At 36.1% G+C, this 17,165-nt stretch overlaps 2 protein-coding genes across 2 annotated transcripts in view; one reads left to right on the top strand and one right to left on the bottom strand.

Moving 5' to 3' along the window:
• LOC110451423 (agmatinase, mitochondrial-like) overlaps nt 1–3,334 on the bottom strand; it is a 16,996-nt gene extending 13,662 nt beyond the window's left edge. Inside the window, exon 1 of the mRNA XM_021499431.1 lies at nt 3,111–3,334. Within this exon, the coding sequence (XP_021355106.1) occupies nt 3,111–3,276 (166 nt within the window). The 5' untranslated portion in view covers nt 3,277–3,334. The remainder of the gene's footprint in view (nt 1–3,110) is intronic.
• LOC110451422 (leucine-rich repeat-containing protein 63-like) lies at nt 3,293–17,165 on the top strand. Its single transcript, XM_021499430.1, has 11 exons — nt 3,293–3,374; nt 4,976–5,693; nt 6,336–6,570; nt 7,028–7,116; nt 7,446–7,537; nt 8,475–8,558; nt 9,001–9,152; nt 11,166–11,249; nt 12,309–12,453; nt 12,586–12,680; nt 13,843–17,165. The coding sequence occupies exons 1-11, from the start codon at nt 3,354–3,356 to the stop codon at nt 14,096–14,098; spliced, it is 1,971 nt and encodes a 656-aa protein (XP_021355105.1). The 5' UTR covers nt 3,293–3,353; the 3' UTR covers nt 14,099–17,165.

Genomic DNA, 17,165 nt, shown 5'->3' with positions numbered 1-17,165 from the left:
ATAGAAATGTGACTGAGTTTCCTCTAGCCATGACACCACAAATAGAAATGTGACTGAGTTTCCTCTAGCCATGACACCACAAATAGAAATGTGACTGAGTTTCCTCTAGCCCTGACACCACAAATAGAAATGTGACTGAGTTTCCTCTAGCCCTGACACCACAGACTTAAAACATGTTGACAATAAATGTCAAGTATTTATATACAATAATAAGGCATATTGTCGTATTTTTTCCTCTCAGCCACGATATGTAACTGTGATTAGTCCATTAAGACATTTTGACTGATAGATATGTCTGGTGACACCAAACATATTCGTCAAATGTCTAATGTCTAGTCGCAACACCAGACATCTATCTGTCAAAATGTCTTAAGTCTGGTGGTGATACCAGACATCTATCTGCCAAAATGTCTTAAGTCTGGTGGTGATACCAGATATCTATCTGCTAAAATATCTTAAGTCTGGCGGTGATACCAGATATCTAAATGCCAAAATGTCTTAAGTCTGGTGGTGACAGCAGATATCTATCTGTCAAAATGTCTAAAGTTTGGTGGTGACAGCAGATGTCTATCTGCCAAAATGTCTCAAGTCTGGTGGTGATACCAGATATCTGCTAAAATATCTTAAGTCTGGTGGTGATACCAGATATCTAAATGCCAAAATGTCTTAAGTCTGGTGGTGGTGACACCAGACATCTATCTGCCAAAATGTCCTAAAGGGTTTTGGCCACGATTTTTTACATTTTGTAAAGATAAGCGAAATCTGTTATATACTTAAACAAGAGGCCCAATGGGCCTGCATCGCTCACCTGATATGAATCTCACAATTGTAACTTTAGAAGAGGACTAAAATAAAGCTACAGGCAAAAAATCAGTGTCAGTAATTCAGAAGAACCTGTTAAAGGATTAACACACATTTAATCCCTGTGACCTTGAAGGTCAAACATGGACATTAAGTTGAAAAAACTTTATAGCCCTTCATCCCAGAATGCAACTTGCCAAATATCACCACCTTATACCTTTTGTTTATTGAGAAGATGACTTTTAAAGATTTATGCACTATGGACTAGCTATGACCATGAAAGTGTGTCAAGATCATTTACATCTACAAGCAAGCACCCTGTTCACTTTACTTATTCAGAAGAAGTCATTTAAAGATTTCAACATATTTAGCCCCTGTGACCTTGAATATGGGCAAAGGGCATTCATTTGAAAAAACTTTGTAGCCCTTTATCCCTACATGCTACTGGCCGAAAATCATCACCCTGGACCTTTTGGCAATTCAGAAGAAGTCATATAAAGGTTTTCAAGACAATTGACAACTGTGACCTTGAATTTGAGTGAAGGCCATTCATTACAGCAAATTTGGTAGCCCTTAATGCCAAGATCCTTCTGGCCAAATATCATCACCCTAATAGACCTTTTAGTTATACAGAAGAAGTCATTAAAAGGTTTTTAAAACAATTGACCCCTGTGACCTTGAATATTAGTGAAGGTCATTCATTTGAACAAATATGGCGGTGGGAACTGAAGTTTCTTCAACGCCAAGGAAAACATACCCATTGGGTAATAATTGCGTAGGCAACACCGCCATACAGTCTTTCTTCTCTAATAAAGCTTTTGAATATCTTTTTCTGTTCGGGTTTCAGACGATCAATCTCAAATAACTTCAGAACTTTCGCATCATTCTCATCAATGTCCGCCATATTTGTTACAACTCTGAGCGCCCTTTTGAAAGAGGGTCTCTGATTGGTCAAAATTTAATGAGTATTTATAAATATAAAGGTCACCTGAACGTGACCCTGACCGCGGCACATTTAGATGTTCAGGCGTAGTACGAAGTTAACGAAGCCATTTAACATATGATTTTAATCAGATTGATGATTGTTTATGCCCTTTGGCATAAACGATCATCCTTTAAGAACTACAGGTAATTAAAATGCCTTTTAATTCACAGGTAAGATATTTAGGTGCGTAAACTGTGTATCCCAGTTAAAAGTTACAGTGTACATTGAATGTCGTTGATGCAGATACGGAATTAGATTTCTGTGATTCAGGCTTGAATATGTAACTTTTCTTTCTGAGAAGATTTCACCCATACAACATAATGATTATATTGGTTGCTGTCATTACTTATACTGTTTTGCAGATAATATATAAATATGTAAAGGGGGCGTGTCAGAATAGGTACACGTAAGCACGGACTTAGATAATATCTAATCTAATTCGGTGATGTAAGGGACAGGACATTGAATAAGTCGTGCCACTCTGATTTCACAGATCACGTGACCTTGTACCGTGTTCAAAATATGCATTATAAATTCACTTAGGCTGACATTGATGGGGCGTCACCTGGCCTAGCTGTCTATCATCTGAGTACAGAGAATGACAGGGTCTCGGTCACTACACATAGTATTGCATAAAATGACCGTAAAATATAAAATTATAAAAATTTGTGGCCAAAATCCTTTAAGTCTGGGGGTGACACCAAACATATCTGTCAAATGTCTTAGGTCTTAAGTCGTGACACCAGACATTTATCTGTACAATTGTCTTTAGTCTGGTGTCATTTCATTTCAACATTTTTTTTGTTCAATAACAAATGGATTGGACAATAGGCAAGCCTTATACCAGTCCTCTCCAATACTCTGGTGCCACATTAATATATGATGTCTACTTCGGGTACTAGCCTCGTCTGTCAATTAACCCATTATATAATGCCAGGGTGTTATAACTGTATTATTACCTGTGGTGTCAGGGCTACTCTACTCCAACAATGTTAGAGGTTTTAAACGGCGAAAAACTTTTGACAGGCGTCGCGTAACAAAATCATATCCGATAGAAAAAAGGCTGACCAGGCCTCTTATATATAGCACAGACCACAGGGTCACGTTACAATCACACATATGCTATACTGATATAGGTCAAAACACACATAAACATACACTGTATGTGTGTTGTGACCCATATCAGTATAGCATATTTGTGATTGTAACGTGACCCTGTGTGTCAGGGCCAGAGGAAACTCGGCTGTACGTACTGTTATGGTAAACACTGTTAGTGTTATCACTATCAGCGACACACAAAAAGATCTAGGCCTAGATATCTTACCGCTCGCGTCCTCTTGTATAGGCAGCCGCATCATCGATGCAATACCTCCAGCTCTTGGCATATCATGCCCGGATAACGGTTCGTTAAATTTTCCATTTGCACGGTAACTGCTTGAAAAATACCTAGACGCTTTTCTAGCAGACGCTTTTGTAAACCGCCCCAACATGTTAACAGGTGCTCGTTGTAGTCTCGCTTCCCTCGAGACTTCATACTCACGGAAGTTGGTATGGTTACAGCGTCAAGATGGCGGCTAGTGGACCGTCCGTAAGTATATTTATTTTTGAAGTTTTGTCAATTTCATTTACTGTTGGTGATATTCACAGCAATTTAGAGTAACTATACATCATTTTGAGACGTCGCTTACTAAATCAGTTTCATGAATAAAGATTACAAAATTGGATTGACCACATTTCAAACCAGGAATGCAGGATAAACACATCACTCATCAGTCACATTCTTGCATACATCCTACTTTCACATTTTGCTGCAGCATGACAGTATCGGATACCGTTACAAGTATTTGAACACGACATGCAATAGAGAACTGTCATAATCTTACAGATAAACACTGAAATGGCGATAGATTCAACTTCAACACAGTCAAGCCCTTAATTCTAGTTCTACATATATATACTATAATAATATTTATTCGGTAAAAGCAAGATACAGGTACAAATATCACATATGATCACAGATTTCAATTGCATAATAATCACAGATTTATCACAGTATTTAGCTTATCACATCAAAGTTAATATCACAAATTTTGGAGCACTATAATTACAATGTATCTGTTTGACTTAAGCTTTAACCTAGGATATCCCGTGAAAGCTGGGTGGCAGCTTATTTCCAATGGGGTCCTCTAGTATAGATCTCAATTACTTAGATAACAAAAGGTCCTAAGGATTTGACCTTATAATATGACTAGACTAGACTATATTTTAACTAGTCTTTAACTGTTGTGGTAATCACTGTTATCGTTATATCATTGAATAACATTGATATCGATATATCATAGACATAGAAAATAAAATCGTAGACAACTTGGCATATATAAAAACAGATTATTCCTATAGACCTACAGTGATTTTCATGATAATTGTCTATGGGTCTACTGTTAAGTTTGAACGCTGCCCCCTCTTAAAAAAATAAAACATAACTCCACACCCAAATCACCTGCACCTCACCACACCAATACACTGCTGGATGGTAATCTTGCACACCAAAGTGTTATATAGGGTAATTTGTTGTAACTGTCTTGGGAGGTAACCTGTTGTTGTCTGTGTTATTAATGATTTCCCTTCATGTCTACTGTAGTGTTTGTTTGGTTTCTGTGCTTGTACTATGTCAGTGTTTCTCTGTAACCTGTTTGTCTAGTTTTTGACCAGGAGGTGTGTTAGTGTAAAACTCATGCATGATTTCTAAGAAGAAAGGATAATCCTGGAGGGGGTTATGGGGCTATGGACCCCTCAAAACTGAAATTGACCCTTCCATGTTCCATTTTTTTTAATTTTACATACAACGGCCCTCTTAATTTTGATATTGAATAAAAATTGCTGAAATGGCCCACTGTTTTCAAAATCCAGGATTTTCCCTGTGAAGTGAAATAATTCGTTAAGGTTCTTGCAGTAAATAAATATAAAACAATGATTTAAAAACCAGTTTAAAAAGAATATGTCCCTGATAAGATAAAGGCTTAAACAAATTGGCTTCAAAAGTCTTTTTAACTTTTCCTAAGGAAGAATTTGCCGAAGCCATAACCAGGATGATTCATAAGTTATGTAGGTGTAGGTCTGGTGTTATTTCAGCTTGCCTTCAATTGAATAATTTTAGTGAGTAAACAATGTTTTTTCTCTAAATTTCAGCTTCTGTGTACAACAAGTTCATCGAAACGAAAGAAGAATTCAAATGTCCAAGATGGCAAACTTCTGCGACGACCAAGAGCCCCTAAGCCCCTTCCTGCACTGTCGGCACCTTCCCCAACCAAAGACTCGAATTCACAAGAGAAACCATTTTATGAAACATACGACTATGATACAGACATACCTACTCGTGAAACCCCAGTTACAATTAGACAATCTCCAACACCAAGTGTTGTTCCAAGTTTAATATCACCTCCTCCTTCTGAATCCAACCCTACGAAAAAACATTATTTCTACAGACATGTTATACATGGATCTCAACAAACGAATGTGACTTTTGTCAGCAGAGATGACAAGAAGTTTATTTTAGATCCTTTGTACAGGGTCAAAACAAGTCTTGGAACCTATGTTGATGGAAAGTCTTTAATAAAACCATTTAAACCCCGGGGACCTGAAAGTTTTCCTGCAAGACCACCTCGGAGACACCCTGAAATATTTCATGTAGACTACGTTGACGATATAAGGTATTATGCTCCTCCGACGTTTACTTTGGAAACATTTATGATGGAGATTTCAGACAGACACAGACTTCCAATGAGGTCTGTAAAACAGGCTGTGTGCTCCAGGCATAACTACAAGAAAATTACCAACTTACTTGCCGATCAAAAAACCTATGATTTATCTCAAGACGAAGTTCATACCAGCACACTGACCCCTGAAGGTAAAGTTTTATATGTTTTCTAGATTTGTTTTCCAGTTTTAATTTTGGAATGGTAAGTAAGGATTTTACAGGATATTGTAACAATGTTTTGACAGGATTTTCAAAATTATTATGACTGCTTAACATACAAAAAAGGGGGCCAATAATTGCATTTGTTTGTTGAAATAATTGTTTACGAAGTTTCTAAAATAAAATGAAATTCCCTACCTATACCCACCCATCCACTGAACAAAAGTGTGAACTGCAAACAGTTTATAGGAGGCACGGTAGTCTAGTGGTACCGTAGGACTCGGGGCTAGAATTGTAGAATGCTAGCTGTGAGCGCCAAAATGGCATCACCGGCTGTATGCTCCCCAGGGAGTTGAGAAAGATATTGGCGGATTGTGAACCACTTTGAGACAACATACAAACTAGGTTGTGATAAAGCGGTATATAAGAACCTTGAATTATTGTATTATTATTAATTAAACAAACAATATTCTATGGATGGCCTTTTCTTTTAAATATTTTGCACAAATGATGAAATTTTTCTCTGCATAGAAATAGTTTTCTTTTGAAAATATACAACTGTTTTAGCATGTTATAGTGGATAACATTAAGTGTTAAACTTGGTACCTAAAATATTTGTCATTTCTCTCACAGGACAAAGTATCCCCCCTGTAGAGCCGAGGATTCCACAGAAACAGTTGCTTATTGAGATGGCAGCCATGATAAAACAACATGTGCGTGACCTGATGAATACCGAAGTAAAATCAGTGATTCGACCCCTGAAGCGGTACAGCCCTAGCTACCATGATACCGATGTGCCGCACACAGAGATTATTCTGTATGAGGACGACACAACGGAGGTGGCCAGTAGGAGTCAGCAACAACGCCAGTACGTGTTAAACTAAAACTCATCCCCTGGATTAACTCGTTATTATGAAACATTAAAGATTTTTAATTTGAAGGTGTCTGGGCCATGTTATATATTTTGACTAGGACTAAAAAAAATTACTTTGCTCATAGTTACTGTAAATATTGGTGTCTGCCATGCAAGTTCATACAATTTCTTAAAAATGTGGGAAAAAACCAAAAGCAACAACTTGAAAAAATTAATTAAGGATTCAATGCTATCATTAGAGTTATATATATATGTATAGATATGATTTTCCTGATGTCTGAAAATTATCTTCTTTTATTTCAGTTCATACTATGGTGATATTTTGTAATTTCCGATAATTGTTTTTGGATACATATCAAGTTATTTATTGGATTGCTGAAATAAATAAACAAATGAATATTAATATTTTCTCTATATTCCAAGATCCTTAGTCTGGTTTTCTATTTGTCAGAGATACAGAGATCCCGTCAGTGGACTCCATGTTCCACTCGGCTCGGTCTCGGTATTTCCAGGGCTCAGGGCGCAGTCAGTCACCCTTCAGTAAGTTCCCTACTCGATGGGTTTCAGACTTTATTGATATTTTAATGTTGATACAGTACCTGACTTGATAACCTCACCCAATCCCATCCCGTGATCAAAGTGGTTGTAACTATTTAGAACATAAACACTGAAACTAATTTCACATGGTGACGGCCCGGCATTCATGTCTTACAGACATTTTCTATTTTTTAAACTGAACTGATTGTTCAGTTAAGCAAATTATTAATAAATTCATTTAAAGTTTGAAAGTATTATACAGAAATGTAGGTTAAAAAACTTGTGTATAATAAAAACGGAATTTTTGATAACTTTTTATTTTATTTTAACAGCTGCACCAGGAGATGGCAATGGAGTAATCTCCCCTTCAGAGCTTGCAATATTAGATTCACTCATCAATGGCGGAAGGGCTCTAAGTTTGAAGGTAAACTATTGTTTACAACATGAAAAGTCTTAGTAGTCAGCTGAATCCTAACACAACACAGAAATATTGAATCACTTTCTGTATGCAAATCATGATATATTAAAATAATATATATAGTCAATGTTAACGTTCCTAACGTGAAAAATATCACTGCATCTTGATGTATAAAAACATACGAAAACTTATAAGTAATGAAATATATATATATATAGTATGATATAACAATACAATAGGATAGTATTAATGATAACAATTCCATTTTTTTGACAAGGGAGATAATTTGTATTACCCAAATCCAGAAAAAATTACAAGGCAGTGGCGGATCCAGAGACCTATCTAGGGGACCTGCCACTGGAGGGGTAGCAATTTACCAAAGGACAGTATGACAGTCTATACTGTAAAACCTGACATGTTACACATACAGCTGTTTCTGATTAAAACTACCAAACAAAAACCTGTGTATTCCAACACCAAGTCCAATCAAGGGACTTTGTGTGATCCCATTGGGTGTCGGGTTAGGCAGGTTTCACCATAGTACATCACATATTAGCGTATTGAGGGCTCTCCCTCTGTAGGGTTATTATTGCTCGGCAATTAGATAAAGTTGTGTGTCATATTTGAATGAAGTAATTATATTTGAGGTGTAAAACAATACAAGTACTGAGTTATACATTGTATTTGTCAATTACAAGCAGACAATGTGCAGTGAAGAAACACAAACCATAATGAAGTCTTCATTCCTTTAGAGATGTGTGATGTGATAAACTCATTTTTGAAAAACATCTGCATGGAAATGCACCAGAAAAATGGTTTGGAAAACTTGAATGACCTTATCATTTGGTAGGAAGTTTTGTACAATGAGGTGGTCGTGATGATGTACTATCATGTGTGGTCATTGGTATTGGTTATTATCAAGTTGACCTTTATTGATTACCAGGCACACTTTATATCAGAGCTGCCGGACATCAACCCTCTCATACGGACCGTGACCTACATCAACCTGTCGTTCAACGACTTCACAGTAAGTGTTTTCCTCAGGTTGCCTGAAACTTGATCACTAAATTATTATTACCAGTACAGTAGTACAATATGTATTATCATCAGACATGTTAGAATCTTAAATCATTCCTCAAGAAGTTATAATTTGGGACTTTCGCATAATTACAGTAGAGCGCTTCATTTTTGTGAACAATTATTTTAACAATTGTACTTCACATACATGAACGTATTGTCGTCATAAATATTTATAAGATGTATTTGATTTAGCAATAAACAGTTCCTAGGAAAATTAATGTTGAGTTAAAAATCTCACACTTCTCAAGTATTGTTGTAAATATTGTATATTTTATGTCGACGACATGTGAGATGAGTCCTCAAGACTCATTGTTCTATTAAATTTAAATAAAGTCTATTATTATTATTATGAACATAATTGACTTGCATGTTATTATTGGTGTCTTCAGCTGTTTCCTCGCCCCATACTTGACGTGAAACAGTTGGTGACTCTGAAGTTGAGGAACAATCCTCTGAGAGAACTGCCACCTGATATCCAGCGCCTCAGGAACCTCAAAACATTGGTGGTGTCCTTCTGTCTTCTACAGACTCTCCCTCTAGGGTATGTTGGTGGTGTCCTTCTGTCTTCTACAGCCTCTACCTCTAGGGTATGTTGGTGGTGCCCTTCTGTCTTCTACAGACTCGACCTCTAGGGTATGTTAGTGGTATCCTTCTGTCTTCTACAGACTCGAATTCTAGGGTATGTTGGGGGTGTCCTTCTGGCTTCGCCAGACTCTACCTCTAGGGTATGTTGGTTGTGGCCTTCTGTCTTCTACAGACTCTACCTCTCGGGTATGTTGGTGGTGTCCTTCGATCTGTCTTCTACAGACTACCTCTAGGGTATCTTGGTTGTGTCCTTCTGTCTTCGACAGACTCTACCTCTAGGGTATGTTGGTGGTGACCTTCTGTCTTCTACAGACTTTACCTCCAGGGTATGTTGGTGGTGTCCTTCTGTCTTCTACAGCCTCTACCTCTAGGGTATGTTGGTGGTGTCCTTCTGTCTTCGACAGACTCTACCTCTAGGGTATGTTGGTGGTTTCCTTCTGTCTTCTACAGACTCTACCTCTTGGGTATGTTGGTGGTGTCCTTCTGTCTTCTACAGACTCTCCCTCTAGGGTATGTTGGTGGTGTCCTTCTGTATTCTACAGACTCTACCTCTAGGGTATGTTAGCAGAAAAAAAACATCTCATTGAATTTACTTTGTTGTAAATATTGTATATTTTATGTCGACGACATGTGAGATGAGTCCTCAAGACTCATTGTTCTATTAAATTTAAATAAAGTCTATTATTATTATTATGAACATAATTGACTTGCATGTTATTATTGGTGTCTTCAGCTGTTTCCTCGCCCCATACTTGACGTGAAACAGTTGTTGACTCTGAAGTTGAGGAACAATCCTCTGAGAGAACTGCCACCTGATATCCAGCTCCTCAGGAACCTCAAAACATTGGTGGTGTCCTTATGTCTTCTACAGACTCTACCTCTAGGGTATGTTGGTTGTATCCTTCTGTCTTCTACAGACTCTACCTCTAGTGTATGTTGGTTGTGTCCTTCTGTCTTCTACAGACTCTTCCTCTAGGGTATGTTGGTGGTGTCCTTCGATCTGTCTTCTACAGACACTACCTCTAGGGTATGTTGGTGGTGTCCTTCGATCTGTCTTCTACAGACTACCTCTAGGGTATCTTGGTTGTGTCCTTCTGTCTTCGACAGACTCTACCTCTAGGGTATGTTGGTGGTTTCCTTCTGTCTTCTACAGACTCTACCTCTAGTGTATGTTGGTTGTGTCCTTCTGTCTTCTACAGACTCTCCCTCTAGGGTATGTTGGTGGTGTCCTTCGATCTGTCTTCTACAGACTACCTCTAGCGTATGTTGGTTGTGTCCTTCTGTCTTCTACAGACTCTTCCTCTAGGGTATGTTAGTGGTATCCTTCTGTCTTCTACAGACTCCACCTCTAGGGTATGTTGGTGGTGTCCTTCTGTATTCTACAGACTCTACCTCTAGGGTATGTTAGCAGAAAAAAAACATCTCATTGAATTTACTGCAGGACTAATTTATAATCAAAGTAACTGTTTATTGAAAACAAATTCCATACATATACTTTGTATCATGTACATTTACCTTTTAGCTTAGAAGACTCATTGTTCTATTAAATTTAAATAAAGTCTATTATTATTATTATTATTATGAACATAATTGACTTGCATGTTATTATTGGTGTCTTCAGCTGTTTCCTCGCCCCATACTTGACGTGAAACAGTTGGTGACTCTGAAGTTGAGGAACAATCCTCTGAGAGAACTGCCACCTGATATCCAGCTCCTCAGGAACCTCAAAACATTGGTGGTGTCCTTATGTCTTCTACAGACTCTACCTCTAGGGTATGTTGGCGGTGTCCTTCTGTCTTCTACAGACTCTACCTCTAGGGTATGTTAGCAGAAAAAAAACATCTCATTGAATTTACTGCAGGACTAATTTATAATCAAAGTAACTGTTTATTGAAAACAAATTCCATACATATACTTTGTATCATGTACATTTACCTTTTAGCTTAGATGTGCATTCTTTTGGTTTCAGCTTGTTTTCATTGCAAAAGCTGCGACATTTGGATATCTCCTACAACAAGATCATTTTTGTGCCAAATGAAATCAGCCAGTTCAGGTACGTTAGTTATTTTTTTTTTATTTTTTTTTATTTTTTTTTTTTTATTTTTTTTTATTTAAAACGTCCCTTTGCAATAAATTTGCAAAGCACTGGTAAGGTTCTGGTTGGGTGGCGCAGTGGATAGCGCACTTGCCCTTTACCAAGGTGGCAGGGGTTCGATCCCCCGATCGGACGTTAAAAGTAATGGGGTCACCTGCCTGACCATGTGGGTTTTCTCCGGATACTCTGGTTTCCACCCATAGTAAGACCCCCTGCGAGCTAGCATCTGGGCCAACAAAAGTGTTTGTATATTAAGTTGTAAAAACTTGTTTCATAATTGTTGTAAATATATGAAGTCTATATCATATATTTTATAAGGTTCTGCTCATTTGTACATTGATACATTCATGTACAATGTATACATGCTTAACCCTATTTAGTCAGTTCATGTGAGCATAAGATTTAATTGTGTCACTGAATGCTTTGAAATATTCACTGTTTGCACAGTTTGATTTTCACCAATTTTTACCTTCCGTTAAAAGGGCATATTCACCGAGAAAGTGAATATAAGGCTACTCAAACACTGCATTTCACTGTAAATGGTGAAACTGACACTTGGTGAATATGGATTTTACTGGTAAAGGGTGAATATTTCCTGTATACATAACATCTTTGATACTCCAGGGGTTACGCTCACTCATGCTCTCTTTAAAGAGCAGGTAGACTGGATTGTAACCCTTGACTAGTGAAGATGTATACAGTGCTTCACTGAAAAAAGGACAGTCAGACCTGCTCATATACCATGTCTATTTAGAAATCATGTTGAATGCTCCCGATCGTAGAGATTTCTTTATGAATTGAACCTGTATTAAGAGACCACATTTTGGCGTTCCATGGGTGGTCTCTTAACACAGGTATGACTGCATTCAGTGTTCATGTTTCAAACATGTTCACCTTCGTCCTATCCTATTCTTGCTCAGTTGGTTTTATCTACAATGTTTCCTACATATCAGTTTAGGCCTACTGTCAACTGAAAATTACGGGTGCAGTTTCACTTTTTAATGAACATTTGTACAGGTCCCTGAGAGAACTAAACATGGAAGGGAACCAGCTACCAGCTATGCCATGTGGTGCTTTACTGCTGGAACTCAACTATCTTAATGTCAAAAACAACTTCATGCATCCACTGTTCTGGAAGGAGAATACACGCAACCAACCTCAGGTATTGAATATATTCTTCTTAATATTACAATATATAACCGGCTTGAATCACTGTCGCTCTGCACAGAATGAGTGACGAACTGTAGGTTTATTAAGAATACTGTTTTGAAGATTTGTGTTTATTTCTTCACAGAGGTTAATTGATATGGCAGCTCTAACAATGTACAAGTCTGAGATGTACCGGACGGCGGAGAACCTGGCACCGTCGGTCATCAACGTTCTGTCCAGGTAACCAGAGCTATATATCCTTATTCGTGGCATTTGGCTGTAGCATACAGAAATTAAAATTGATGAATTCATTCCATATTAATAACATGAACTTTGTCAAGCTATGCCTTCCGCTTTAATATGTCTGTCATTTAAATTTCTAATTTGTCATATCCCACTTTCTTGCCTATATATGAAGGTTCTTTGTGACAATCATGCTTCCTCTTTATCATTGAGAGGCGGGGGATGTACAGTGTACATGTATATTTACCATGTCTGTCACAACCCGTCCTGTTACCTCTAGTCCTGATGCATTGTTAACACTCAAGCAACATCATTTCATAAAACTTCATTTAACCCTTTCACCCCTAGGTAACTTTAGTAGATTCTACCATGCATTTATTGGGATGAGTCCATTATGGTCTACAGTGGTGAAAGGGTTAAGGCTTTACTTTGGTCGATTTCATGGAGTTTTGAATTGAGTTGGTCTTAAAACAAATTTATTGAATTATGAAGCAGTTTATGTTGAATTTGTTTAAAGACAAATTCAATTAATCACCCCATGAAAAACGACCAAAGTAAAGTTCAATCCTTATATTTCAATCAACATGTATTTTTTTATGATTGAAACTTGTGAAGTCCATTAAATATCATATCAAATTTTTGTTGATGAATTCATAGTTTAAATATATAATTTTCTGGCGTGTATTCATACACACAGGGAATGTTAATCTGGTCAATTTTATGGGCAAATGAAACTGGTAACATTTGGTAGTTGCATCGAGTCCAATTTGAGTAGAAATTGAAATATAAAAAGATTAAGTATGAAAATACCTCGATTGAGTTTGTGTTTCAGGTTTCCTAGGCAACAAACTATTACTAACTTGAAGAAATACTTCAAAACATGACACTACTTTGCATGGGATCAGGGACCATTTCTATTTGTGTCTTACATATATTTTCTACTTCTGTTATTCATCCACATCCTCTCACCTATAACAAAGGTTCAAAAAGATATCTTAAGTATAATTTTTGTGTTCTGTGGCCAGTCTGCAAATCTATGATGGTGTTTCAAAAAGATACCTTTAGCAAGAGATTTATTTATGTTTCAAAGTCAATTTATAAATTTATGACAAGGGTTCAACAACTTGCCTATAGTACGATATCTATTTGTGTTTTGTAGCCGATCTACGTGTGATTGCTGTCATGGACCCCTGTACGGCCCAGGCCTCAGGATCATACGACCAGTCAGCAAGCTTCACGGCATTATCAACCTCCCCTTCATCTTCCGCGCTTGCTCACCACACTGTCTTAGAGACTTCAAAAGTGGCAAAGAAACACTTTCTGAGATTCTGTATGGTGCTAGGGAGCGACTGACTGATGAGGAGGAAGAGGAAGAAGAGGAAGAGGAAGAGGAGGAGGAGGAGGAAGGGGAATAACTCTTTACTAAGAGGTGGTCATCAATTTTTCTAATCTACTGAATATCAGAATGTTCACATAAAAAATGTTATTTGGTATTGATACAACTTATCTAAAATTACATGTTATATGACTAAAAATGATAAGGACCATAATTAAATGGAGAATAAAAGTTGTTGCAATATTTAGATGATATTCAATGTTTTCACTAAGTAAATGGTATACAGTGTACTCATGTACTGGGGATATGCTGTTAATGAATTCTGTTGTCCTGTCACATAGTTGCCATTATTGGCCGATGACAATTATTTTGTATGTAACAAAATGAAATACTATTAACAGATGTAAAATATCTGTCCGAAATTCCTCCACTACCAGATGTTTCGTATGTGTTTTCGACAATATCAGCAGAGACTGCACAAATATCTTAATAGTGCTTATTTCTGTCGGAGGATGCTATACTTATGTCTAGGTTTTTCTGTCTGGTTTGTCAATCCTCGCTCCATCTGATTAGGATTATATGATCTGTGTGACCATCTCTGTCTGAAACCTATAATGCAGCAATGCGATTCCATACATTATTTGCCTATAAGGACACTAAGATTGTAGAACTTGCCGTTTACTGTCAGGATGTCAAAATTCAAGGTCACTGTACATGTTGCTGAATACGATTTTCATGTTCTCTGTATATCATAAGTTACAAAAAAGGGGTAGGGGTTTAGGCTAACAGTCATATTCACTCACCAGGTATAATGTGAACAAAATAAAATGATTGTCAAGGTAGCGAGTTCTCAGTCATATGATACTCTGTGGTCAAAACTCATGTAATATAATGTCAAAAACAGTTCTTAATATATAGTTGAATTTTGGAATAGACATACTCCCAAATTTCCGGTGTAACACATATACAGTGTGTTACAGTTGGAAGGTTTTTGTGGTTTTCAGTAAACAAAATGTATGTTTTGTCATCATTTCACCTATTTCAGAAGTTAAGTATACACCAAAAGGATAAATTGTGACAATCAATTTGCACTGAGTCAATGCAGAAAGAATGAAATTGAAAAAAGATTTTTTTTTTTTTTTGCAAAATTCAACCAATTTTGGGGGGGGGGATGAAAGTTAAAATGGCCAGAATACAACATTTTAGTTATCTTGATATTGTGTTTAACAGACATTTAATCTCAATACTGAACAATATTGTTGGTTTGATTTCCAAATGTTAGATAAACATCTGATTTATGTAGTAAAGAGATATTTACCTGAACTGACATGTTAAGAGCTACAATATGTAATATTGTATGATTCATCTTTTTTATTTTATTTTTATTTAAATATTCTATATTGTGGAAAGGGACAAGCAGATTGTCATGCCATACATTCTAATTGATGTATATGTCACTTTATTACTGTGTATATCTTTTCCTATCAATGCTATTTTCAATCATTTTTTTTGCCAAAAAAAGACAATTCAGTTGGTACAATTTTGTTTCAAGTGAAATATTTTATATTGTACCATGTTGTAAGTCTATCTATTACCTATATAAAAGGCTTTGTTACCGGTCTGTCTACCTGTACGTTTACCTGTCTGTCTACCTGTTTGTTTACCTGTCTGTCTACCTGTACGTTTACCTGTCTGTCTATCAGTATGTTTACCTGTCTGTCTACCTGTTTGTTTACCTGTCTGTCTACCTGTTTGTTTACCTGTCTGTCTATCAGTATGTTTACCTGTCTGTCTATCAGTATGTTTACCTGTCTGTCTACCTGTTTGTTTACCTGTCGGTCTACCTGTACATTTACCTGTCTGTCTACATGACGTTTACCTGTCTGTCTACCTGTACGTTTACCTGTCTGTCTTCCTGTTTGTTTACCTGTCTGTCTACCTGTACATTTACCTGTCTGTCTACCTGTATTTGTGTTTTTGTTGTTGTTGTTGTTGTTGTGAATACTAAAGTTGTTAAAGAATCTTGTAGAATGATATTGAGAAACAAGTCACCACAGACATCACAATCGTACCTTAATGTTATCCTGTTAATGTTTGTTTAGTTAGGTTCATTGGTATGATTAAAAATCATATCTCAAATATATATTTGTTCACTTTGTACTATGACTGTCTGTGATATTAATATGAATTACTGCAATCAGTTGACAATAAAAAAATGGAAAAAAATAAATTTTGTATAAATATTTTATTTACAAAAATATACAAATATTCGTTAATTTGATAACTGTGAATTACTCCCCTCACACACACACTTAATATGGTAACTCAGGCCTTTCTTTACCTATTGTGAGATTTTAGTTTATTTTTTACTGGACGATGCTTAATTTCACAATCCGTTGTATAACAAGTAATTGACAGTAGACATATAAGATATGCATGCTTTTTCATTTGAATATACTATATACCACAAACATTTCAGTCCATATTAAATAATATCAAAAATAAGTTTGGCAATACATAGAGGATATTCAATGGTCTCCAGTTGAAAATCATGTTTCACAAACATGACAAAACTGTCAGATAAATTGTTGAGTGTGATTCATTAGTGAAAATATATATACATGTAAAATGATATACAAATGAAATAGTTATGACATTCAACAGAAAAACAAATGATTTTTCTGTATTTTTAATTTCATTCTCTGAAACGTTCCGTTATTGTTGGTGACCAGTTATAAATGATTAGACGTTACAATCAAACGTCAGTATTTTTACATCTTTAATTCAATGACAATATCGTTTTTATACTACTGACTTCTGTATTTCACCAGTAAAAAGATAATAAATTATCATATTTTATTTGCAAGCAAATATTTGAATTAACAATTAAAAATATAAAATTAAATCTTATAATATTATGGAAACACATTTTTTAAACTTTTATTAGTGTTCAACTTTAACGTCAGAAAACTCCATTTTTTTTCAATAAATCTTACTTTACATGAAATTGTTTTCTTTTCAAAGAAGAACTAATTAAGTTTTTTGAGATCAACACATTTGCAATTTATATGTTAAATTGATTTAAATATAAACTTTTGTATATATTTATTACATCTTTAGAGATCATTCAATCAAGGATTTATGAG

Source organism: Mizuhopecten yessoensis, unplaced genomic scaffold (assembly GCF_002113885.1).
Source record: "Mizuhopecten yessoensis strain PY_sf001 unplaced genomic scaffold, ASM211388v2 scaffold6015, whole genome shotgun sequence".
In the NCBI taxonomy this organism is placed as follows: Eukaryota; Metazoa; Mollusca; class Bivalvia; order Pectinida; family Pectinidae; genus Mizuhopecten; species Mizuhopecten yessoensis.
The sequence above is the reverse complement of the archived record's forward strand: the minus strand, read 5'-3'. Positions and strand labels throughout refer to the sequence as shown.

Coding starts and splice junctions, on each gene's coding strand:
- LOC110451422 (XM_021499430.1), top strand. CDS start 3,354: ATGGCGGCTAGTGGACCGTCC. Junction 7,538..8,474: donor GAAGGGCTCTAAGTTTGAAG/GTAAACTATTGT, acceptor ATTGATTACCAG/GCACACTTTATATCAGAGCT. Junction 12,454..12,585: donor ATACACGCAACCAACCTCAG/GTATTGAATATA, acceptor ATTTCTTCACAG/AGGTTAATTGATATGGCAGC.